Here is a 25,035-nt window from a genome sequence, read left to right on the forward strand (position 1 = left end):
ATATCCTGAAGGCGTTGATGGCTGTCATGAGCCATGGACAAGGCGTATGTATAGCTGTTTGTTGGTTGTGAGATGGCGCTGCTTCCATTAATAGCTGGACCACGGCAAGGGCGAGACATTAGGCGACGCCATACCCAGCCGACGGCCCGTTTAAGCGGTCTCACAGTGGCAGGCGAGTTGCAGGGCCAACGGGATCGGTTGGGGACGATGTCGAGACATGGGGAGCGGTGCCGTTGGTGGCCGCGAGTATTGACGCGATTGCGGCGGCGGCTTTTTGATCTGTCGTCGATGAAGTATCGGACCGACAAGGGATGGATGGATAATAATTACGCGGCACTTGGTTGAAGCAGCATCTATCGACATTGCTGTAGGTATGTACAGTACAGTACAGACTACATTACAGTATATCACGAGTACACAATATGACTCTGCGCATGTTCTGTATGTACGGGAAGGGATGCGGCAGCAGCGAGAATGCCTGCACGCACGTGTCGACGTCTCGTGCCATGCCATGTACAGAATACATATCTGGATGGATGGATGGGCTGAGGAGCAGCACGTCATATCCGTACATCGAGATTCTCGACGGGGCGACGGCAGCGTCATGCGCGGCGCTGATCATTTCAGCGCACATGCATATATGCATCATCAGCTTCTGTTGAAGAGGGAAAAGGGCGTGGAATTACGGAGTAATTAACTTACAACCATTTTCAAAGAGATTCATCAGGGATGTGTAATTATACGAAGTACGTACCTACTACTGCGCGTCGTAAGTCACTACTGTGTTCCGTACGTCTCATAATAAGCACAAGCTTGCTGACGAGCGGCGGACCGAGCTGCCGAAGCAAGGCGACGGACCGCTGCCCTTTTCCTTTTTCTTCTCTAAAAAAAGACTTGGCCTTGTCTGAGCACGGGTCCGCCGACAGGCCTTTGTGTGGGCGAGTGTCGAGACAGACAAGCGTCTGTGCACGCTCGGCCCAGGCATGACCTGGTCATAAGCCCTGTAGAGGCTAGCAGGCCCCTAATAAGACGAATACCACTGATGCTACTGTAGTGCCCGTAATGAGCCGGGACGGGAAGAAGAAGAAGAAGCAACGCCCATGCGCCGCCGGCAGCAGGGCTTTTGTTGCAGGGCTTTGTTGGTCAGCTTGTTGGTTGTGGCGCGAGGTCGTGCCACCAGCTCCCGACGCAGCGTGTGCGAGGAACAAGATAAATACCTGCCATGGTGTCTGTGACGCTGGTCGAGATGAAGATTTGTGCTGGCAGGCGGGCTACAGTGGGTGCATGTGCTGGAGCTCGGCCCCGGACCACTGAGGGAGGGTGTTCCACCTGCACCGGGCTGGTAACCGGCGAGGTGGGTGTGGGCCCACGTGCTGGCCCCAGGCCGTCCCGACTCCACTGTGCAGGCAGGCTGCTGGGAGTCTCCACTGCTGGTGCTCCTCGTCGCCAGTGGCCCGGTGCAAGTCTCGTCTATTTGCATTTTGTCGCTTCACATTTCGACTTGACCAAGGGGCAAAGCTTGGTGTATAGCGGGAGTGTCGTGCGTCCCTTATTTTATTTTATTTTTTTCTGAAATTTTTCTCACATGTAACCGTTGCTTGCGTTGGACGACCAGTTGCAGGCCGCCGTCTTACCTCCCACGTTGAAACCGAGGGCACTGCTGCTAGTACTGTAGGGGGTCCCCCAGCAGCTGCACACTGCAGTCTACAGTACAGTACAGCACCTCCGCTGCGGCTCATCTCTGCTGCAGCCAGCGGGTCCATCCACTGCCTCGGGCTCTCTGTCCATGGCCAACAAAGGGCGACACAGCACGAAAGAGTGTGGGCGCATCTTTCGGTAGATAACCTCTTACGCGTACAAGCAGCACACACGCACTTCTCCGGCTCTTCCTCCTCTCCCCCACTGAACTTGTTTCACTCCGCACCCTTTTCCCCGCCCTCAGAAGCGTCCGAGGCCCGGTCCTCCATCTTCCTCGTCCTGCTTCTCTCTCTCTCCTCCACCCCCCACCTCGCTAGGCAATCCGCCTCCCCCCCCGCTCCCGAGGCAAAGTCAACTGAGAGCCGCTGCCGGCTGACACGGTCCCAGCGCATCATCCATCCGAATTAACAAATTAGAAGAAAAAAGCCACTCGACATCCAACCCCAACGCCAACTTGCCTCTTCTATCCCACCCCTACCCGCCCATCGACTGTTGGACCCTTTCCCCTCCCCCCTCCTCCTCTTCCTCCTCCACCGTCAAGCCAGACAATAACACACCACTCCCGTTCCCCGTATCCACCGCTGGATATCTTTTTCTTTCGAACCTTTTTTTTCGACACCTATTATTATTACTTACCCTTCCTCACTTGGGAGTGGAGAGTCTGGTTTCTCCGCTTCCTCACCGTCTCTCTCCCTCTTCATCCTCTCTCCCACCACCTCCACCTCGCCAACTTGTCCATCGCCCCTCCCGTTCCATCTGCTCTCTGCCTCATTCCCATTCTCTCTCCATCTCGCTCTTGCTCCACTCCTCCATCTCCTCCTGCTGGTCGCCGCGACCCAAACACGTCAGACATTTCTCCTCGTCTCTTGGCTAGCGCGACAAATCCCCTCTCCCATCTCCAAATGTTCACCCAGCCCGTCTCGTCGCCTCCGCCAGGGCCTCAGTCCGCCACGCCCGTCACCACGTCGCGCCCCAGCCGCCTGCGTGGCCTCAGCTACCTGCGCAACTACACGCACAACCACCTGCTGTCGCGCGACACCCACCACTCGGCCGCTTCCCCGGCCGCCTCCCCGCACAACCTCACCCGATCCGTCAGCTACTCGCTCGCCTCGACGGCCGCCCACGGCTCCAATAGATTGACCCTCATCAATTCCACCCCCGACGCGCCCCTCCGCCCCAGGGCCCCACAGATGCGAGCTTCGTCGGCCAGCCCCATCCCCGAGACGACCGCTGTCGTCGTTTCGGACCCTCGAGACGCGTCCCCGTCGCCGCCTCAACCCCAGCAGTCCCAGCTCGCCCCCATGGCCAGGACAACCGCCTCGCCCGCCGAGATTGCCTCGTCCGCAAGCCCCGACACGGCGCCCTCGATCCGCTTCTCCGCCTACTACGACCCGCGATCCACGCGCCCGTCCCTCTCCTTCGCCCCCATCTCCCGCACCTTGCCCGCCGCCTCAGATGTCATCCGCGTCGGCCGCTACTCGGAGCGCGACGGCCAGGCAGCCGCCACCATGTTGGGCAGCCAACCCTCGGCCGCCCCCGTCGGCTTCAAGAGCAAGGTGGTGAGCCGCCGCCATTGCGAGTTTTGGTGCGAAGACGGCAAGTGGTACATCAGAGACGTCAAGAGCTCCTCGGGCACCTTTCTCAATCACATCCGCCTCAGCCCGCCTTCGCAGGAGAGTAAGGCTTATCCTGTCAACGACGGCGACATTGTCCAGCTCGGCATCGACTTCAAGGGCGGCGAGGAGATGATTTTCCGCTGTGTCAAGATGAGGCTCGAGCTCAACCGCGGATGGCAGAACAAGCTCAACACCTTCAAGTGAGTCGCTCATCCCCCTGGCTCCGTCCGGTTCCCTTCAGCGCTCCCGCTGACCGTCCTCTTCTCTCCAGCGTCGCCGCCCACAAGCGCCTGCGGACCATGGCTTCCAACGGTGCAGCCTCGGCACTGTCAAGCTCAAACTCCCAGGACTGCTCCATCTGCCTAAATTCGATTGCGGTTTGTCCACCTCAATCCTGTCCTCCCCGCCTCGCCCCGCCCCATCTTCTCTCTCATGTCAAGGCGGAGTCGAGTTTGTGCTCGGCTGACTTGCTCATCCTTTAGCCATGCCAGTCGCTGTTTGTGGCCCCGTGCTCGCACACGTGGCATTTCAAGTGCGTGCGGTCGCTGCTCACGTCGCCGCAATATCCCATATTCGTCTGCCCCAACTGCCGAGCCGGAGCGGACCTCGAGGCCGACGTCGACGAGCCCTCAGATGAGTGGCAGCAGCTCGAGGAGGAGGGCCGCGGAGAGGAGGACGTCGAGGAAAGAAAAGAAGAGCCTTCGGGCAGCCAATCACCGGCATCGGCGCCAGAGCCTGCAGACGTAACGGTTCAAGATGCCGATGCCGTCGACGTGACGGTCGCCGTTGGCACATCGGAGAGCCCGGCCGCCCGGCCGCCTTTGCACCACGCGACTACGGAGCCTTTGCCCATAAGCAGCCCAGTTTCGGGCGCCGGCAGGGTCGGACGCCTGCGGGAAAACGGTTCCCCGTCGCTGGGTGCCAACGGCGAGGGCCTGGTCACCCCGAGAAACAATGCTGGCCCGTGGGTGTTTGACGGCAGTGCAGGACGCCGGGCGGTGGATGCTACTACCGGGATGCGAAGCCTCGACGCGGCAGCCGAGATGGGCGCCACCAGTCACCATCCAAGCGACGACTCTTCCTAATCTACTCGACGGACGCAGACGACAGCGCATACAGCAGGGACTCGAAAAGGCCTTCTTTTTATTACTCTTCCATTTCGCATGGTGGCCGCCCAAGGCGGCAGAGGGAGATCCCATTGCGAGCAGACTGTGAATTGGCAGGGGTTCCGCCATGGTTTCTTGCTTGCGGTCCCGGCACGGAGTTGAGAGGCTGCTGGAGCCGGTCATGAGTCTCTGGGCAGCGAATCGCGCTGGCGAGGAATCCTTCTTTTTGGCATGGCGGACGGGTTTTGGCAAAACGATCTTCTTCATTCACACTTGGTCGGGTCTCCCCCCTTTTCTGTTTCGTACGTAGCGGCGGAGTACTTGCGTACATGGCTTGACACAACGTGGGCGGCGATCATCTTGTACAATGCGGCCGACTGAAAGCAGGGACATGGTCACGGGCATGTTGGCCTGGCTGCCGAGTGATTTGCTGCGGCCAGGTCCTGGTAGGGGTATTGACAGCGGTGTGTCTGTGGACAGGGGCTTGATAATCAAAGATCGGCTCCTTTTCAGGTCTCTGCTGGTGATTCTCATAGGCGCTTGCGAATATCAATCAATCAACTGCACGCAGTTTTGTTCTGATGTCATTGTGCCTGTGTCGGCGCCGCAATGTTCCGACGCATCGCTGAGCGGGTGGTGGAGGCCTGCTTATTAATGGGTTTTCTGCGAAACCCATTCTTCCAGCTCGCCATGAATAACGAGGGCTCCGGCAAACCGTCGCAACTCGCAGCCCGACCATGTTGCGACACGTGAGCACTCGGCTACAGCCACTACGCAGGGGCGCGGCCTCGTGCTCGAGGCTGCTGCGGCAGCGGCCTGCAGGGCTTGCTTTGCCGACGAGGACCATGGCGACGGTGGCGGTCGAGGGAATCCCCAAGGCAAGATATGACTCCACGCTGTATGCTATATGGTGCTTCTTTGGTGACTGACATGGCGGCTCCCCTGCAGGAACCAACCGACCTGGACCAGATCACGACGCTGCCAAACGGCCTGCGCGTCGCCTCGGAGGCGCTGCCCGGCTCCTTTTCCGGCGTGGGTGTCTACGTCGAAGCCGGGTCGCGGTTCGAGGACGCCCAGATGCGCGGTGTGTCGCACATCATGGACCGGCTGGCCTTCAAGTCGACGTCGCGCCACTCGGCCGACGAGATGCTGGAGCGCGTCGAGGCCCTGGGCGGCAACATCCAGTGCGCCTCGTCGCGCGAGTCCATGATGTACCAGGCCGCCACGTTCAACCGCGCTGTGCCCGAGACGGTGGCGCTGCTGGCCGACACGATCCGCGACCCGTGCCTCACGTCGGAAGAGGTGGCCGAGCAGCTCGAGACGGCGCGGTACGAGATTGCCGAGATTTGGGCAAAGCCCGAGCTCATCCTGCCGGAGCTGCTGCACTCGGCCGCCTTCAAGGATAATACGCTTGGCAACCCGCTGCTGTGCCCGGAGGATCGACTGGCGTGCATCGACCGCGGTACTGTGGTTAGGTATCGCGACCTTCTCTACAAGCCCGAACGCATGGTGCTGGCCTTTGCCGGCGTGGAGCATGACGTGGCGGTTGGGCTGGCCGAGCAGTACTTTGGCGCCATGGAGTCAACGACTACCGCAGCATCTGAGACGAGCGACAGCGAGGGCTCCGTCTCCTCCTCCGCCCCCCCCTCGTCCTCGTCCTCATCCGCCTCGGCCCAACAACACCAACGGCCAAGGCTCATATCCAAGATCCCCTTTCTCAAGAACATGGCCACCCCCCGCAACGCCACCGTCCTCAGCACGCCCCCCTCGCGGCTCAGTAATGGCCGGCTGGCGGCGCACTACACGGGAGGCTTCTTGGCCCTCGCGCCGCAGACGCCGTCGCCCGACCAGCTCAAGTTCACGCACATGCACGTGGCCTTTGAGGGCCTGCCCGTCGGGTCCGACGACATCTACGCGCTGGCGACGCTTCAGACGCTGCTGGGCGGCGGCGGGTCCTTTTCGGCGGGCGGACCCGGCAAAGGCATGTACTCGCGGCTGTACACAAACGTGCTCAACCAGCACGGCTGGGTCGAGTCGTGCGTCGCCTTCAACCACTCGTACCTCGACTCAGGCCTGTTTGGCATCTCGGCGTCGTGCCTACCGGGCCACGCCGTCAACATGCTCGACGCCGTGTGCGAGCAGCTGCGCGCACTGACGCTCGACCGCGGCTACGCGCGCATGCACGAGGGCGAGATGGAGCGGGCCAAGAAGCAGCTGCGCAGCAGCTTGCTCATGAACCTCGAGAGCCGCATGGTGGAACTCGAAGACCTCGGCCGCTCGGTGCAGGTCCACGGGCGCAAGGTGCCCGTGCGCGACATGTGCCGCCGCATCGAGGCGCTGACGGTCGACGACCTGCGTCGCGTGGCGGCAACGGTGGTGGGCGGCGCGGTGAGGAACCCGGGCGCCGGGAGCGGTGCGCCAACGGTGGTGTTGCAGGAGGCGCATCAGTATGGGCTGGCGAGTCGGCCGTTGACGTGGGATCAGATCCAGGATCGCATCTATGCGTTTGGGCTGGGAAGAAGGAGTTGAGACTCTCTCTACTCGGCGAGTTCGGGACTCTCCGTGATGAATGGCCAAGGCGCTGGACATTGCGACTCGTCACATTGGAGGGCACGACACCCCTTTTTTCCCTCTCGCTCCTCTCGGATATTACTTGTTTGTACAAAAAGGGGGGGCGGCGAAACCGCCATGGGGGCACCGGAGCCAACGATGGCGAGGATGCAGCTACGTAGTGGACAAGAAAGACGGAAGAAGGGCGGTGATGGGTGTGCAGTCTCATCTCGAAAGGGCGACCACCATTTTGCTTGGGGAGAGAGGAGGTGTATATTCTTTATGTACGATAGACGATGCGCGGCAAACGAGCGTTGAACCCCCCAAGTCACCCGCGAACGTTGAGAATTTAGCGGCAACTCGTTCTATGCCGCCTTGAGTCGGTGCGCAGATGTGCCCAAGTCGGTCAGATAGACGTCTTCCACCATGGATCAATCCTACATGGGAGCAAGGCGGGGTCCACAAGGCTCGCCCAAGGAGCCACTCTAGCTGGTTCAGTGAACTGCCCGTCTCTTGTCTTGCTATTATTTTTGCATAGTATATCTATATATGTGTATGTGTGTATTGTATATAGGAAAGGACAAGAAAACGCCCTGCGCCGACTTCCCATGGCCATCCCCCTCTCATTCCATGCTACCGGCGTCGTCTTGCCGCCGCCCGTGGGTTGGAAACGAGGGTGTGAGAGACTCTGAGATTACTGCGTCGCTTTTGCGTTTGTGTTTTTCTTCATTTTTCTCTTTCTTTTTTTTGTCCAAGTGTCGAGGCGAGTGTGTGAGTCCACCAAATCAGACCAGACTCTCGTTGCGCAGCGGCGCGCGATGCATGCCCCTTGCCGATCGATTCCCGTGGACCATGTTGTGTGTATGCGTGTGTGTGTGTGTGTGTGTGTGTGAGTGTGAACCCTCCAAGGCGTCATGATTGGGTCTAAAGGCGTATGCGGCGTTTCTCGTAATGGGTAGGATTTCGAATGCCGCAAATCCCGTCTTGGTGCCTGGGGAAGGGCGAACGTGACGGAGACGGAGGGGCCATGTTTCTCTGCTTTGAGAGAGTGAGAGGGGGTTTTAGAGTTCGGTGAGGAGACGAGAGGCGAGGAAAGCCACCAAATGCAGACGAGGGGGATGGCTTCGTGATCGCCTTCCCCGGCTCCCTCTCCCCAATAAGAACAAGTCATGCGGGCAACTTGCGCTTCAGCCACTATAGCTTGGACCGCACAGCCTCGAGGCGGTACTTGACGTCGCGCAGGGCCTTTGTCGTGGGCCTCCAGTCGTCAAACTGGCGCAGCAGCTCCTCCGTCTCGGCGCCAAGCTCCGTCTTGACAAAGTCCTCCTCGAGCACGCCGCGCATGATCCAGGGGAGCACGTAGGGATTTGGCGACGCTAGCAGCCCTGCACCACCACCACCATCCGCGGCGGCGCCCGCATGCGGCCGCATCTGGCAGGGGACGCCGCGGGGCACCGCCGACGTCTCGAGCGTGTGCGCCACGGCCAGGTCGTAGACGGCGTCGTCGTAGTACAGGCGCGAGTGGCCCTCGCCCGAGTACAGCGAGCCGGCCAGCGGCGCCGACAGCTCGCGGATCAGCCCGTGGTCCGAGATGCCCAAGTTGCGCAGCTTCAGCGCGAAGCCGACCAGGTGCGCGATGAAGTCGGGCGCGTGGATGCGTCCGTCGATGAAGACGGCGCGGTAGATGTACGGGTGGCTGGCCGGCGAGTAGACAGCGGACTGGAGGCGCGTTAGAACGAGCAGGATACCTTGACAAAAGGGGGAAATACACACCTCCATGGGCACCAGCTGGTCGTCGATGCTGCCGATAAAGGTGACGCGCGCGCCGTAGTCGAGGATGCGCTTGAGGGCTGTCTCGAAGCGCAGCGAAATGGCGCTCTGCGGGTTGCCAAAGTCCCACAGCTCGGCGGCCGAGCCCATCAGGATGCTGGACCGGTAGTCGGGAAAGGGCCCGAGGGCGACGCCGGCCATGGCGCACACGCCAATCTTCGCGTCGGTGATTAGCCCCAGCTCAATGAGCTTCTCCAGTAGCATGATGCTGACGGGTACGCCCTGCGAGTGCGACGCCACGACGATGAGGTCGGCCCGCCGGATGTGGTCGATCCAGTTGAGCATCAGCTTCCACAGGTTGTCGACGCGCTCGCCGATGCGGCCCTCGCCCTCGAGCGCCACCTTTTCAATGTCGCAGTCAGCGCACCCGTGTGCGTCGGCCCACCTGCGGATCGCATCGGCGCCCAGGCTCGCAAACCGCAGCGATGTGCCCGTCGGCTGCCCGATCATCGGCCGCAGGTACGTCGCGGGGATGAGCCCGTGAACGCCAATGGCAAGGGCCTTGCGTATCCGCGGCGTGTCCTTGACGCGCAGCACGTGGTTGGCCGCCGGCTGCGACGTACGCAGCAGAAAGTTTGTGATTTGCCGCAGGATCGACGGGTTTTCCTTCATCTCGTAGGTGCTGGTGAAGCAGGGCAGCACCAGGTTGGGCGGCAGCTTGGTTGCTGCAGCCGCCGCGTCGCCGGCACCTTCGGTCGGCGTCTCCGTCCTGGGCGTGGCTGGCGTTGCATTGAGCTCGGGCTCGGGCTCCGACGCAATGTCTGCTGCGGCGGTTGATCCGTTCGGGGCAGTTTGCCGGCCGAGACTCGGGGATGGTCACCGTTGGCCTTGCTCTTTTGCCTCTGCGCCATGTCGTCTTGCGACCCAGCTTTGCTTTGGGGTCCGCCTTCTGACCCCTGCTCCGCGACCCCGAGACGTCGCCCTCGGCCATGGGCTGCGGACGGGCCTCGGAGCCCTCGCCCATGACCGCAATTTCGCCTGCCTCCGAAGTCGCCACCTCACTGCCCGCCTTGGGCGATTCCCTCGACCAGAAAGCCCACGTGGAGCCAGCCTTGGGCGCTGGCTCACGCTTCTGAGGCAGTGATGGGGCTGGAGGTGCTGCAGCAGGGGCCGCGTCCGTCATGACGGTATCCTCGGCTCCCCCCTCGGCCGTGGCGTCTTCGGCGCTGGCCTCTGGCGGCGGTTTGGCATCGCTGGAAGACGACCAGAATCCAAACCAGGACGTCGATGCGTATGTCGGCGCGCTGGCCGGGGCCGACACGGTAGACGCATCATCAGGTGCAGTTTGCTCGGGAGGAATAAGGACAGGCTGCCGAGGCACATCGGTATCGTTCTCGGCTTCAGGCAGCGCACAGTTCGCTGATGACTCTGCCTGGTCCTCGGCAACGGGCGTTCTCGACCACCAGCCCAGCCAGCTGGACGACGTGACTCGTCTCAACGGGGTTGCGGGGTTTTGGGCTGTCGATTCTGTAGCCGACAGAACTCGTAGTTTTGCGTCGCCTGATGCGTTCTTCCCTGCTCTTTCTGATGACGGGGGCTTGACGTCCCTTTGGTCGTTCTCGTCTGTCGTCATGGCGTTCTCTGGCACACCGGGCAGTGGCAAAGCGGTGCATGCGCTGAGCATGCTCACAGCGTCGTCGCCCTTTTTCGGCTCGAAGCGACTCAGGTCCGAGGCTCTGGCTGCCCTGAGCGTGCCGCCCAGGATATTTTCCCGCGCAACCGACGTCGAGGCCCAGGCTTTGTTCGGTGCTCTTGGCCAGGAACCGTACCAGCTCTTGGCCTTGCGAACCTGCCGCACGGTGCCGAGTCAGCATCCCAATACGATGTAGAGCGGGAGGTGCAGAGGGTTGTCGCGAGATACCTGCTTCTCGTTGCTCCTCGCAGATAGGGCGGCGATGCTGCGGTGGGACCGCAGGAGAGGAGTCGGCGGCGGCTGGTGAGAGGCTGATGCGCCCTGTGACGTAGCGAACTCGCGCGATAAGGCCGTTGTCGGCAGGCTACACGAGCCAGCAGCCCCGGCCGGGTTTGGTCGCTGTCTCTTTCGGGGGAGCATCACGACGCGCGTGCAGACGTCTGAAAATCCATCGACGTCCTTGTCTCGACTGGGTCCAGGTTACTCGACCACCGGTACCGTCTCGCGTCCTGTTTTGTTGAGGGAGAGGCGCTCAAGGGAGTTTCGTGTGACCAGCTTATCAGCGTGCCTGTCCGCTGGCTCGTGGCGGTGGTTTCCAGCGCTCGGCCGCCTGTAAACATGTAAACAGCCGAGGCCCGCAGCGGTCCGCTTGGCATGGAGACGCTGGCGCCGGGCCCGGATCAACCTTCGGATCTTTCTCCACCGCCCCTCCCACTGCTATCAGCTTATCGGCGGCCTGGAGAGGAAAAAAATTATATTGTCGCGAGGGCAAGCGAATAAGCCATCGTCGAGCCAGACGAGCCGTTTTCGCTCGCTGTTGATCTCGGCTGCACATCGCCGCCATGGGCAACCTGAAGCGAAAAGATGCCCCCGGTGGCCATCCCCCGTCAAAGTCGGCCAAGAGCTCCAAGGCAGCCCGGCCGTCCAAGAACGATGCGTCCAGCAAAGATGCGAAGCCGGCCGCCACCACGGCGCCCAACAAGGCCGCCGAGTCTGACAACAAGCCCCCCAAAGCACCTGTTGTCTCGCTCTTAAGGGATGAAGAGCCCGTATTTCCTCGTGGTGGCGGTAGCGTCCTCACGCCCCTGGAGCAGAAGCAGATCCAGCTCGAGGCAAAGGCGGATGCCATGCGCGAGGACGAGCTCGACGTCGGCGGCAAGGCGCAGCAGAAGAAGAAGAGGAGAATGGCACTGAAGAGCGACAAGAAGGCTCCAGTTTCCAAAGACGGCGACGATGCCATCAGGGTGGAGAGTCTCAACTTCAAGGTACCTGTCCTCGAGAAGCCTACCAAGTGGACCATGAAAGCTCACAAGATACACAGAAACTCGTCAAAGGCTCACTCGTCCTCGGCCAAGTCTGTCGGATCAACAACCTCGACATCGAGATTGCCCTTCCTTATAATCTTACTGGCTACGTCCCAATTGTTGCAGTCTCAGACCAGTTGACCGGCAGGCTGCAGAATGCGGCCGCCGAAAAGGATGACGGTTCAGAAAACGGCTCCGATGACGACGAAAGCGACGTCGACCTCAAGTCCATCTTCGCCATCGGCCAATACCTGAGAGTCCACGTCGTCTCTACCCTGGATGAATCCGTCGCCGGCAGGGGAAGGCGGAAAATCGAGCTCTCTCTGCGCCCTGCCGAAGCCAACTCCGGCTTGGGCAAGGACGACGTGACACCTTTCTGCACTGTCATGGCATCCGTGGTCAGCCTTGAGGACCGTGGCTGTGTCATGGACATGGGCATTCCTGATTTGCGAGCTTTCCTCCCCACTAGCGAGATCGACCCGACCATCGACCACGAGCGACTCCAGCCCGGCGCCGTCTTCCTCTGCCACGTCGCCGGCAAGCGCTCCAACGGCCGGGTTGCCCAGCTGTCTCTTTTGCAGGAAAAGATAGGCAGCATCAGGCACGTCCCCTCGGAGGCGACGACAATCAGCACCTTTCTACCCGGTACCACCGTCAGTGTCTTGGTCTCCAATGTCGACAGGAGAGGCCTCGCTGGAAAAGTCATGGGCCATCTCGACGTCACGGCAGACCTGGTCCATTCCGGTGCCGGACCCGACGGGACGGACTTAGAGTCGACATACAAGATTGGGACCAAGGTCAAGGCCCGGATTATCTGCAACTTCCCAACTGCCAAAGACCCCAAGCTGGGCATCTCCCTGCTCCCTCACGTTATGTCTTTGACCATGAAGCATCCGGACACGGATGCTAACAAGCTTCCCACTGCGGTGCTGCCTGTGTCCTCACTCGTCAAGGAATGCACCGTACGCCACGTGGAGGCCGAGATTGGGCTCTTTGTCGACACAGGCATCGCCGGCCTCAGCGGCTTTGTACACATTTCACGTGTCAAGGATGGCAAGGTCGACGCCTTGTACGAGTCCAGCGGGCCCTACCAGCTCGGATCAGTTCACCAAGGTCGCGTCGTTGGCTACAGCGAGCTCGACGGCCTCTTCCACATCTCTTTCCAGAAGACCATCTTGGAGCAGCAGTACATCCGCCTCGAGGACGTGCCCATCGGGGGAGTGGTTGACTGCGAGATTGAGAAGCTCGTCATCAACGAAGAGGGGGTGAGCGGATTGATTGTCAAAGTCGCTGACGGAATAACTGGATTTGTTCCTGAGCGCCACCTGTCCGATGTTCGACTGCAGCATCCCGAAAAGAAGTTCCGCGAAGGCATGAAGGTGAAGGCCCGGGTTCTCTCCACGAATCTCTCCAAAAAGCGGATGCGACTCACTCTCAAGAAGACCCTGGTCAATTCCGAGGCTCCCGTCATCAAGACTTACGATGAAGTCAGTGTCAGCATGCACGTTCCCGGTACCATCATCAAGCTGCAGCAGAACGGCGCCCACATCCAGTTCTACGGCTCCCTCCGAGGCTTTCTCCCCGTCTCTGAGATGAGCGAGGCCTACATTCGTGAACCGTCGGAGCACTTCCGCTTGGGCCAAGTCGTCAGCGTTCATGTTCTCGACGTTGATCCCGAGAAGCGAAGGCTGATACTGTCGTGCAAAGACCCTTCCGCCTTTGGCCTCGACAAGCAGAGCGCGCTGAAGAGCCTGCAGCTGGGCGATCTCGTATCGGCTAAGGTCATCCAGAAAACCGAGGATCAGGTCTTCGTCGAGCTCGAGGGCAGCCAGCTCAAGGCCATGCTGCCGGTAGGACATCTCACAGACAAGTCGGCGTCCAAGAACATGTTCGCCCTCAAACGCATCTCCGCAGGGCAGACGCTGTCGGATCTGATGGTGATTGACAAGAACGAAAATCGGCGAGCCATCATCCTCACCCAGAAACCGAGCCTTATCCAGGCATCCAAAGATGGGAAGCTTCTTTCAAACTTTGACGATGTCAGGATGGATGCTGTGTTTCCATCCTTTGTGAGGAATATTACGCCAACGGCCGTCTTTGTCCAGTTCGCTGGAAGTCTGAATGCTCTCCTGCCCAAGTCCCGTCTGCCCGCCGAGGCTCAGTCCCAGCCAGACTTTGGCATGCAAAAGTACGACTCGATTGAGGTCAGGGTGATATCCATTATCCAAGATCTGCAGCGCATCGCCGTCGCTCCTTCCTCGGCTAGCTCTGAAGAAGCGGACAAGTCCAAGGGTGGCAAGTCAGCCGACAAGGGTCCGGCACCGGCGGACGGCTTGACCTCTGGAAGCGTGGCCAGGGCCAGAATCACATCAGTCAAGCAGACGCAACTCAACGTGCAGCTTGTCGGCAGCGAGGCGCAGGGGCGAATCGATGTGTCTCAAGTCTTTGACAGTTGGGATGGCATTGCCGATGCCAAGAATCCCCTTGGCGCGTTTCACAAAAAACAGCAGTTGAAAGTCAAGGTCATTGGCGTTCACAACGCAAAGGACCACCGCTTCCTGCCCATATCCCACAGATCGGCGCACTCGGTCCTCGAACTGACGGCGAAGCCGAGCGATTTCAAGGTCGAGACACCGAAACCGCTCTCGCTGGACTCGGTCAAGGTCGGCGACTCTTATGTCGCCTTTGTCAATAACGTCAGCCCTGGGTGCCTGTGGGTCAACCTGTCGCCGAGCGTGCGCGGCCGCATCTCGGTCATGGAGGCTTCGGATGACTTGTCGCAAGTGAATGACTTGGAGGCAAACTTCCCGGTGGGGTCCGCTTTGAAAGTCAACGTCATTTCGGTCGATGCTGAGAATAACCGTTTGGATTTATCTGCTCGATCCTCGAGCACTTCTGAAGCAGTCTCTTGGAGCGCGCTAAAGCCCAACATGATCCTGCCCGGCAGGGTCACCAAGGTCAACGAGCGGCAAGTCTTGGTCAAACTCAGCGAAAGCGTCTCCGGCCCGGTCCACCTCCCGGACATGGTCGATAAATACGACGATATTAACACTCTGAACTACAAGAAGAATGATATTGTTCGAGTCTCAATCGTCGAGGTCGACGCGAGCAACAAGAGGCTTCGCTTGTCGTTGCGGCCCTCGCGCATCATGAGCTCTACTTTACCCGTGGCTGACCACGAAATCAGCAACTTTTCCCAGATCTCTGCCGGCGACGTTGTTCGAGGCTTTGTCAAAAACGTCTCTGATAAGGGCTTGTTCGTTCTTCTAGGAGGGCAGGTCACGGCCTTGGTCAAGATTACAAACTTGTCTGACAGGTTTTTGAAGGAGTGGAAGGATCAGTTTCAGGTTGACCAGCTGGTCAAAGGCCGGGTAATCGCCGTCGATGCCGCAGCACGCCAGGCCGAGCTGAGCCTCAAGGCCTCGATGGTCGACGAGGATTTCGTGCCTCCGACCACCTTTCACGACATCAAGAAGGGCCAGGTGATCACGGGCAAGGTGCGCAAAGTCGAAGATTTTGGGGCGTTTATCCTGGTCGATAACTCTGCGAACGTGAGCGGTCTCTGCCACCGCAGTCAGATGGCCGACAAGGCCGTGAGGGATGCCACCAAATTGTACAAGGAGGGTGACGCTGTCAAGGCGCTGGTTCTGGAAGTGGACGCCGGAAAACGAAGAATCAACTTTGGCCTGAAGCCTTCTCTCTTCGCGGACGAAGACACAGACATGGACTCTAACAGCTCGGATGCGGGGGCCCCTCTGCCTGAAGACGACGACAGTGACGAGGATGCGGACATGGACGACGATGCAGGTGCCGTGGTCAAGATCCTGGGCACAGACAATGTGGAGGATTCAGAGGAGAGCGACGACGAGGACGGCGAAAGCGACGACGAAATACAAGCCGCAGCCGACAAGAAAGCCAATGGTCTTGCCGTCGGCAAGAAGTCGGCTTGGTCGGCTGACCCGTTCAATGACTCGGGCTCCGAGTCTGACCAAGGCGAGGAAAAGAAGGAGGCTGAGAAGAAGAAGAGAAAGCGGAGAAAGGCCGAGATTGAGGTCGACAAAACTGCCGAGCTGGACGCCCACGGCCCGCAGACCACAAGCGACTATGAGCGACTTTTGTTGGGCCAGCCGGATTCGTCAGAGCTCTGGATTGCGTACATGGCCTTCCAGATGCAAGTCAGTGAGCTGCCCAAGGCGCGCGAGGTGGCGGAGCGTGCAATCAAGACCATCAATATCAGAGAAGAGACAGAGAAGCTCAACGTCTGGGTGGCATATCTCAACCTGGAGGTGACGTACGGCAACAAACGGACGGTAGAGGAGGTATTTACGCGGGCCTGCCAGTACAATAACGAACAAGAAGTGCATGAGCGACTGGCCAGCATCTACATTCAGTCCTCGAAGCTCAAGGTTAGTGCCCATTACCTGCCGCGTACATGTTTGGGAACTTGCATCGCTAACGACTTACAGGACGCCGATGGTCTATTCGAAGCCATGCTGAAGAAGTTCGGCGCCAAGTCGCCCCACGTTTGGATCAACTATGCCCACTTCCTCCACGCCACGCTGAACGAGCCTGGTCGCGCCAGGGCCCTTTTGCCGCGAGCGACGCAGCAACTTGACAAGCGTCATCCCCAGAACATCATCAGCCGCTTCGCCGCTCTCGAATTTCGATCGCCAAACGGCGAGGCAGAACGGGGCAGGACCATGTTTGAGAGCCTCTTGGCGACGTGGCCGAGGAAGGGCGATCTCTGGAGCCAACTGCTCGACCTCGAGACTGGTGTCTCTGGGGCAGGGGCGGAGCCGACGGCAGTACGAGACGTGTTTGAACGGAGACTGCGGGTCAAGGGACTCAAGCCTCAACAGGCCGAGAAGTGGTTTAGGAGATGGGCTGCGTGGGAGGAAACACTGGATCCCAAGGGCAAGGAAAAGGTGATGGCCAAGGCGCAAGACTGGGCCGCGGCATACAAAGCCAAGAAGGAAGGCGAGGCGGCCGCGCAGGAAAATGCCATGGAGGAGTGAAGAGAGAGTGGGGTTCTCACCACCAAAAGAAAGATGTTCAAGGTTTTGTCAATACTAGGCGCAGGGCTTTGAATCCTGGGCCCTGGAGCTCGATGTTTTCGAGACTATAACGGTTAGACTGAGAAGGCGACGAGTAAGTTTCAACGAGATTGCTCCGGTGAGCCAGGGTTTCATGCAGTAGATACGGCCAGAGTCAGCAGACGGACTAGCTATTCACTCGGTGATGTCATGAAGCTCGCCACTGCTGCATCGCGAACCGGCGCATACCAGAATCCGGTGACGATGGACCTCCTCCGACTCTCGTGATTTTATCTCCGCGGGCGCTCTAGGGCGCATATGCTCGTGTTCATGAGCTGGCAGGTGGGATCTCACGCTCTCATGGCGACCGTTTTAAGCTGCTTGGACGGATGTCCTCTAATGTACTGGACTCGGATCATTTATCTGCTTTACTTTGCTGCGGTGAGCGGATGGGAGAAGCCCAGTGTGTCAACTCAAGCCTCCATACAACCTGTCGTGCAACGGATCGGACGAGTTATGAGGTTTAAGACTCTTGGTTTGTCAGGTTTATCATGATCAAGCAATGTACAGAGGCAACTCTTATTTGATTTTGCTTCACTGTTTTCGAAACCATGATACTTTCAGCCATGCCGTCGGTGCGCGCGCAGTCTAACATTCTGTAACGGGCAAGCCGCTTTAACGGCGGCTGCGCCGCCTAGCTTCTAGAACCTTCCATTGGCTCGAAGCTATAAAATGCCGTTATGCTCTTATGTAGTAGATTCTCTTTCTTTCTTTCTTTCTTTTCTATCTTGATAGTAAACAGCATAGGGACTAGTTAGTTGTATCAACTCACTAGAGGCCTTTCACATACTATCAAGATCACCGAAGACACTGAAGACACTGAAGACACCAAAGTAACCGAGTCCCATCGGAGCCATTAGCATTCAGCGAAGTCGCGATGGCCGAAGATAACAACAACATGCAGCCGGACGTCCTCAGCGCCCTGGTTGCCGAGATACGAAGTCTGAGAGAAGAGAATTCCCGAAGAAATACCCTGTTTGAAGAACGTTTTATTGCCCTGGAACTCCAACAACACCAGCAAGCCCGTTCGTCTGAACTCCTAGAGCCAATGCCATCTGTCACCCCGGCTGTCCCCATCGAGGACACCCATGTGGGCGCCAATCACAACCCTCACCCAACCAAGCGCCCCAAATTACGAGACATCCCTAAATTCGGCGGCGACAAGGCCCAGTGGCGAAGCTGGAAACTAGAAACCGAAGGAAAGCTACGAGTCGATAAAGAAGCCCTGGAGATGCAGAAGGCCACTTTATGTACATCTTCATGAGCCTAGAAGGCAAGGCTAAAGACAACGTGACCACATTTGTGGAGATGCAAACCGAGAAGAGAACGTTCAATGTTGCTGAACTACTCAACCGTCTCGAATTGCTGTACGGGGAGGGATCGCAAGCAGAGAGCTACACGCAATCTGCATTCGATTAAGCAAGGAGAGAATGAACCATTCACGTCCTTTTACCCCCGCTTTGAGAGGGAGATCGCCAATGCCAACGCCGAGTATTGGCCAGACGACAGCAAGATTTCCTACCTCCAGGAGGCACTAAACGACAAAATGAAAGCAGCCCTCATAGGCTCTGACCCCTCTGCCATCAGCAGCTATGTTGGGCTGGCGAGGAGGTGCGATTCGCTGAGCAGCCAGATGGAACTGTTGGGTCAGTGGAAAGGCCCGAGGCAACACAAAGAGTTCGGACAACTATGACAACTACCAGAACCATGGAGGCCAGTCTGCCCAGAAACAGTCTGCCCAGAAAACCGAAGTTAGACGAGAGGATATGATGGAATGGGAGCCAACTCTACAAGCATCCGCGAAAGTGAACGCTGCGCGCACCCGCAGTGATAAGAACACATATGGCTACCAATCCAAGCGACCAGAAGACCAAGCGCTGTTGGGCAAGCGTGCCCAGTGGGTCGACCAGGCCGAGATGGACGCCCGTTACCGTGAAGGGCGTTGCCTCCGTTGTGGAAGAGACAACTGCAGAATCGAGCGCTGTCCATTGGCTGCGCCTATCCGACCCGCAAACACGACCCGACGCACTCAGGTCAATGCCGTGACCCCTTCACGACCAGCGGTCACTAAAGCCGAGATCGCCGAAGACGATGCTTCTTCTCATAGCGATGAAGATTCAGACTAGGGACACGCGGCGGCTGTGAGAGAATGGGATGTGAGCGGAAAAGCAAAAATGGACGGAGAACCGTTCATAGCAGACGTCAGGGTGAACGGCACAGACTTTGTGCCATCTCTTGTCGACTATGGCTGCCTCTGCTACGGCGCGGTCAGCAAGCGCACATTTCACTCTCTCCAGTTGCCACATATACGCGTCCAGCCGCGCATCTTGGAGAATGCAGCGGGAGACGGCAAGGAGGTCAAAATCGACAAGATCACGTAATTATGTGTCGATCGACCTCGATGGACATCAGCAGCATCGTGTTTTCATGTACGTCATCGACGATCTGAACTGGGATATGATCCTGGGTAAACGATGGATGGAAGACCAGGATGTTCACATCCATGCGAAGGAAGGATATCTCGAGATCGGGTCCAATGGAGTCCAAGTACGAGACCGACGACGTTACCAGCCTCCTCAGCTAGACGTCTCTAATGTCATGGCCGCAACCTTTTTTAGCAGAAGCACGCCGTGACAAACGCAAAGGCGGCATTGGAGTTCACTCGGTCACAATGGCGGATATTGACAAGGCCCTAAGACCGAAACCGAAGACTGACGTAATGGAGAAGCTGCCACCACAGTACCACAAGTGGTCTCGAGCTTTCTCTCAGCAACTGGCCGACCAGCTGCCCCCTCATCGGCCAGGTGTGGACCTGAAGATCGAAGTGCTGAAAGACGAGCATGGCCGAGAGGAGCCCCTACCCTGGGGACCGCTTTACAGCATGTCCCGCGAGGAGCTATTGGTGCTACGAAAGACCCTCACAGAACTACTCGACAAGGGATTTATTAGAGTCAGCAGCTCGCCAGCCGCAGCACCAGTCCTTATGGTGAAGAAGCCCGGCGGAGGCATCCGCTTCTGCGTGGATTACAGAGGTTTGAATCACATAACGAAGAGGGACCGCTATCCCTTGCCTTTACTGAGCGAGACCTTGCGAACGATAGCCAAGGCAAGGTGGTTCACCAAGGTAGATGTTATAGCAGCGTTCCATAAGATCAGGGTCGCCCTGGCGACGAAGAAAAGACAGCCTTCAGAACGCGCTATGGATCCTTCGAATGGCTGGTAGTTCCATTCGGCCTGACAGGCGCACCAGCAGCCTTTCAGCGGTATATTAACAGCGTGCTCCAGGATTACCTCGATGATTTTGTGTCAGCGTATATCGACGATGTCCTGATCTTCTCCTCTGGAAGCCTGCAAGACCACCGCGACAAAGTCGGCAAGGTCCTCCAACGACTGATGGACGCTGGGCTGCAACTGGACATCAACAAGAGCGAATTCGAAGTCAAGGCTGTGAAATACCTTGGGTTCATCATCGAGGCGGAGTGTGGGATCCGAGTCGACCCAGAGAAGGTTGAGGCTGTGAAGGGATGGGCAACCCCGACGAATATTAAATCCGTGAGGAGTTTTATCGGATTCGCGAACTTCTACAGGGTGTTTATGCCAGACTTCTCGGTGATAGCGGAGCGCTAACGCGGCTAACGAAGAAGGACGTGCCATTCCGTTGGGATGGATTGTGCGAAGAAGCCTTCGAGAAGCTCAAGGACCTGTTGATCACGGCCCCGATCCTGCACACTTCCATCCAGAAAGGAGACTATCGTGGAAGCGGACGCTTCAGGATTCGCGTCGGGAGGCGTGCTCCTGCAGAGAGATGATAAGGATGGACTGGTACGACCTGTCGCATACTTCTCGAAGAAACATTCGGCAGCCGAAGCGAACTACGCTATCCATGACAAGGAGCTACTCGCCATTCTCAGATGTTTGGAGCAGTGGGAACCAGAGCTACGGGCAGTAGAGCACTTCAAGATCCTAACGGACCACAAGAACCTGAGATACTTCTACTCGGAAAGGAGGTTGACAGAGAGACAAGTGCGGTGGTCGGAGTTCCTGTCCAAGTTCCAATTCAAGCTCGAATGGAGGCCGGGCCGCAAGGGCGGATTGCCTGACGCGCTCTCTCGACGGGACCAGGATATGCCGGCAAACTACTCCGATGAACGACTAAAGGGACGCATTATGAGGCTATTCCAAGACGACCACCTTAGAAGGGTCCCAATATCGACATTGTCTACCAACACCGATGGTGCCCAGGAAATCAACTTCGGAAAAGAGATCAGGATATTTGAAGATGAGGAGTTACAGCAGCTGTGGCACGCCGCACGCCAAGAAGACAAGCTCTATCAAGAACTCACGAAGCTGGTAGCAGATGGAGCGAAGAGTTTGCCAACAGGATTACAGAAGGAGAAGGTTGTCAGCATTTCAGAATGCTCGTTAGACAATAGGGGCCTGCTGTGCTTTAGAGAACGCGTCTGGATACCCGGTTCGGAGCCGCTACGTACGAAGATCATCCAGGAAACTCACGACTCTCATATCACCGGACATCCTGGAAGGGACCTCACGTACTCGACTCTGTCGAGACGCTTCTTCTGGCCGGGTGCCGCTAGCGATGTACGTCGGTTTGTGCGCAACTGCGAGGTTTGCGGACGAAACACCATCTGGAGGGATACAAAGAAAGGACTCCTAAAGCCGCTCCCTATTCCGCAACGCATATGGAGCGAAATTACCATTGACTTTATTACTGACCTCCCACCGTCGGGGAAAGATGGCGCGACGAACTGCATGGTGGTCACGGACCGACTCACCAAAGGCGTCGAACTCGAAGGATTACACGATATTTCTTCAGAAGCGGTTGCAAGAAGACTCTTCGAACGACACTACCCTGTCCATGGCATCCCAACGGCTATTACCAGTGATCGGGTCCCCAGTTTGTCAGTGGTATGTGGAAACACTTCTGTCAGCTGCTAGGATCGAGCAGCGGTTGTCAACGGCGTACCATCCACAAACCGACGGTGCAACAGAACGAATGAACCAAGAGGTAGAGAGGATTCTTCGGATATGGACAAACTATCTGCAGGAGAACTGGTTGGACTTGCTTCCAGTCGCGATGGCGACAATTAACGAGCGGAAGCAACCTCCACCGGACTGAGTCCGTTCTTCTTCATGCACGGCTACCACAATGAGCCAATCCAGTTAGTTGAGCATCGAAGCACGGAAGACACAACACAGGAAGAAGCTGCAGCGGAGGATTTTATTCAGAGACTACAGGATGCCACGGAGTTTGCGCAAGCAGCGATAGCTATGGCCCAGGAAATACAGCAAGCGCAAGCCAACAAGCACAGGACAGCCGCACCGAGATACAAGCCTGGGGATTGGGTATACCTCAACTTGAGAAATGTCAAAACATCGCGACCCTGCAAGAAGCTCGATTGGTTACATGCCAAATATCAAGTGCTCACCGAAGTCAGCCCACATGCCTATAGGTTGGATGTGCCTGGACGTATCCATCCAGTCTTTCACGTCGATCTACTCCGGCCAGTACCCGGAGACCCATTGCCTTCGCAGAAAATCGATCAAGAGAGTGCCCCACCGGTGCTGGTGGACGGCCAAGAAATGTACCTCGTCGAAAGGATTCTGGATGAAAGAATGGAAGGTACGCATAAGAAGGTGCTCGTAAAATGGCATGATTACTCGCAGCCTACGTGGGAGCCCCTTCCCACTATTCGACACACTGATGCATGGAAGCAATGGAAGAAACATAAAAAAGAGTGTCACCTTCTCAAGTCATCTTGACACAGATTGCCACGATCCCAAGGAAGAGGAAACGTTGGACGGGAGGGAGGTAATGTAACGGGCAAGCCGCTTTAACGGCGGCTGCGCCGCCTAGCTTCTAGAACCTTCCATTGGCTCGAAGCTATAAAATGCCGTTATGCTCTTATGTAGTAGATTCTCTTTCTTTCTTTCTTTCTTTTCTATCTTGATAGTAAACAGCATAGGGACTAGTTAGTTGTATCAACTCACTAGAGGCCTTTCACACATTCCATCGTCGTATAGCAATACATATCTCCTCGATGCAGGTTGCTTATGCGACTGTCTATATTTACACTCTCCATATGATGACGTAGTGAGCCAGAAGATCAAAACTCCGAGGCAGGCCTTGAATGACGCCGCAGACAGAGGCCTGAAATCTGAAATGCAACATGATGAGGCTTGGGACAAGCGCAATGGACCCGGGCGCCAAGAGGAATCAAGCCTTGGGTAGATAAGCAGCACTTTGTAGGCTTTTTGAAACTTGTTCGCATTCACGTTTTCACCGTAAACACCAGAGAGCATGGGGTTGTAATGCGAGGCGCAAGGCGATGGGCTTGGGGAAGCAGGTCACGATATTGCCCTTTGCCCATGACGGTTCCAGTTTTCAAGCCCCTATGTTATCCTCACGAGACTGACACCGGTGCTGTGTCTGCCAGAGCCACGGCTGCTTTCCCCAACATGCAGATAGCGAGTATTACGGACTTCCTGACTCGCATTTTTTATTCTCACCACACTTTGGCGTAGGCTGCTTTGAGGCACCGTCGAGTTGCCCCGGCTCCGTACAGGGAACCGTCTTCGTCCTGTCATCTTTGGATAAAGCCGCGCAACTATTTCATGCCGTCATCTTGGCCGCTTCGGAGGGCTTTTCATCTTTAAGAGGGCCATCATGTTCTTTATGCTTGACGCTCCACCCACCGTCTCACCATGTTTCAGAATCCGGTCCAGCAGCTTCACAGCCTCGTTGTTCCTAGCTATAGATCTTTATGCGCGAGCACATGTTCACGCGTGCTTATTTTTGGAGCGGAAGACCCGAGCGATTGGGCTCGCGAGTCGGGCCGTGGGATAGCATCATACAGGAAGCAGCTGGGCTGAGCTCGCCGCAGTCTCCTTCTCCACTCGCGCGTAGTCGGCTCCGTCTACGCATAGGACGAGGCAGAATCAATGGAAGCCATCGGTTGCGAGAGGGAGGATACAGGATGAAAAGAATGGAGAACGAGGTACCGGCTGCGGTGTATATGAAGGGATGACGGCTCGCACAGATGGTGGATTCCTTTTGACAGGATTCGTCTCATCTTTCACTTCCATTCTACCCCATACCTGGCTGTCATCTTTGACATCTCCGCCAGATCTTTCACGTCCAAGATCACTCAATAAGTGGCTGTCATCTTTTACCTTTCCGCCACACAAGTTATACACTATCGTCTCTACCATAGCCATCGAGACCAGCTTCGTCAGACGAAGGCACACCATTTTTAGCAGCAGCTCCAGGCTCAGCCCATATACATTCCTCACACGCCTTCAACATGGTTCGCCTTGCAGTTGCCACAGTCCTGGCTTGTACGTATCCACTCCCCTGTTGCGTTGTACTTTTCGTGTCGCCAACACAAGGGATATCCAGGTGCCGTTTCGTCCTTGGCAGCGCCGACATTCGGGAAAATCTTTGGCGAAAAGAAGGGGGACGTAGACGCCATCCGCGGAGAGGCCGATGGAAACGTCTATGGTGAAGCCGGCGGACAGGGCGAGAAGGCCGGAAAAGGAGTACAATATGGGGGAGATTACGGAGAAGAGAACAGAAAAGAGAACGGAAAAGAGAACGGAAAAGATTACGGAGAAGATGATGACGGAGAAGATGACGACGGAGAAGATGACGACGAAGAAGATGATGACGAAGAAGATGACGAAGACTGCGACGAAGACTGCGACGAAGATGAAGAGGAGGAGGACGGCAGAAGTTTTCGGGGCAAAATCGGCGAGAAAGACAGGGGAAAAGTCGACGGGGTAGCCGAGGGTGAAGCCTACGGAAAGGGGGCCGGAGGGATCAGGGGTGCAATCCATGGAATGCTTGGAGGAACATCGGGAAAGGACAAGATGGGAAAAAGATGGGCGGCATCAACGGCGAGATTGGCAAGGACGGACTCAGGGGGAGCCTCGGTGGCGGCCTCGGAGGGGAGGGGGGCAAGGACGGAGTCAAAGGAGGGCTCGGGGGCGGATTCGGGGGCGGATACGGGGTAGGAGCGAAGGGGGAGGCCGAGGGGGGTGTCAAGGGCTCGACTGGATATTGAAGGAATTTTATTCTTCTTCGTCTCATCGTCACGGAGTTGCTGCTGCAACAACAAGCACAACTGAACTGTGCTTGGTTCGACGCTTTGCTTGGCTGGTGGTGCTTATGCTGCTGCTTTCAGCCGT

General features: G+C 57.5%; 6 protein-coding genes across 6 annotated transcripts; 4 read left to right on the plus strand and 2 right to left on the minus strand.

Annotated features, from left to right (window-relative positions):
* Window positions 1–2,600: 2,600 nt before the first annotated feature.
* HRG_09016 (FHA domain-containing protein) lies at window positions 2,601–4,399 on the plus strand (the record flags this gene model as incomplete). The annotated part of the gene is made up of 3 exons (XM_044867487.1): window positions 2,601–3,514; window positions 3,586–3,691; window positions 3,797–4,399. 3 exons carry the CDS (start codon window positions 2,601–2,603, stop codon window positions 4,397–4,399), a joined length of 1,623 nt encoding a protein of 540 aa, XP_044717508.1.
* A 758-nt stretch (window positions 4,400–5,157) lies between these two features.
* Window positions 5,158–6,949, plus strand: HRG_09017 (peptidase m16 inactive domain-containing protein; the record flags this gene model as incomplete). The annotated part of the gene is made up of 2 exons (XM_044867488.1): window positions 5,158–5,298; window positions 5,369–6,949. The coding sequence occupies 2 exons, from the start codon at window positions 5,158–5,160 to the stop codon at window positions 6,947–6,949; spliced, it is 1,722 nt and encodes a 573-aa protein (XP_044717509.1).
* Window positions 6,950–8,164: 1,215 nt separating this feature from the next.
* HRG_09018 (uncharacterized protein) lies at window positions 8,165–10,853 on the minus strand (the record flags this gene model as incomplete). Its single annotated transcript, XM_044867489.1, has 5 exons — window positions 8,165–8,689; window positions 8,744–9,564; window positions 9,641–10,215; window positions 10,279–10,589; window positions 10,662–10,853. The coding sequence occupies 5 exons, from the start codon at window positions 10,851–10,853 to the stop codon at window positions 8,165–8,167; spliced, it is 2,424 nt and encodes an 807-aa protein (XP_044717510.1).
* A 422-nt stretch (window positions 10,854–11,275) lies between these two features.
* HRG_09019 (s1 RNA binding domain-containing protein) lies at window positions 11,276–16,752 on the plus strand (the record flags this gene model as incomplete). The annotated part of the gene is made up of 4 exons (XM_044867490.1): window positions 11,276–11,698; window positions 11,755–15,544; window positions 15,590–16,143; window positions 16,204–16,752. The coding sequence occupies 4 exons, from the start codon at window positions 11,276–11,278 to the stop codon at window positions 16,750–16,752; spliced, it is 5,316 nt and encodes a 1,771-aa protein (XP_044717511.1).
* Window positions 16,753–19,257: 2,505 nt separating this feature from the next.
* HRG_09020 (reverse transcriptase (RNA-dependent DNA polymerase) domain-containing protein) lies at window positions 19,258–21,505 on the plus strand (the record flags this gene model as incomplete). Its single annotated transcript, XM_044867491.1, has 8 exons — window positions 19,258–19,377; window positions 19,571–19,816; window positions 19,883–19,936; window positions 19,987–20,382; window positions 20,475–20,609; window positions 20,680–21,199; window positions 21,257–21,437; window positions 21,493–21,505. The coding sequence occupies 8 exons, from the start codon at window positions 19,258–19,260 to the stop codon at window positions 21,503–21,505; spliced, it is 1,665 nt and encodes a 554-aa protein (XP_044717512.1).
* A 2,642-nt stretch (window positions 21,506–24,147) lies between these two features.
* Window positions 24,148–24,684, minus strand: HRG_09021 (uncharacterized protein; the record flags this gene model as incomplete). Its single annotated transcript, XM_044867492.1, has 1 exon — window positions 24,148–24,684. The coding sequence occupies one exon, from the start codon at window positions 24,682–24,684 to the stop codon at window positions 24,148–24,150; it is 537 nt and encodes a 178-aa protein (XP_044717513.1).
* Between the last annotated feature and the right edge of the window lie 351 nt (window positions 24,685–25,035).

This window comes from Hirsutella rhossiliensis (genome assembly GCF_020360975.1).
Source record: "Hirsutella rhossiliensis strain HR02 chromosome Unknown scaffold00011, whole genome shotgun sequence".
NCBI classification, from domain to species: domain Eukaryota; kingdom Fungi; phylum Ascomycota; class Sordariomycetes; order Hypocreales; family Ophiocordycipitaceae; genus Hirsutella; species Hirsutella rhossiliensis.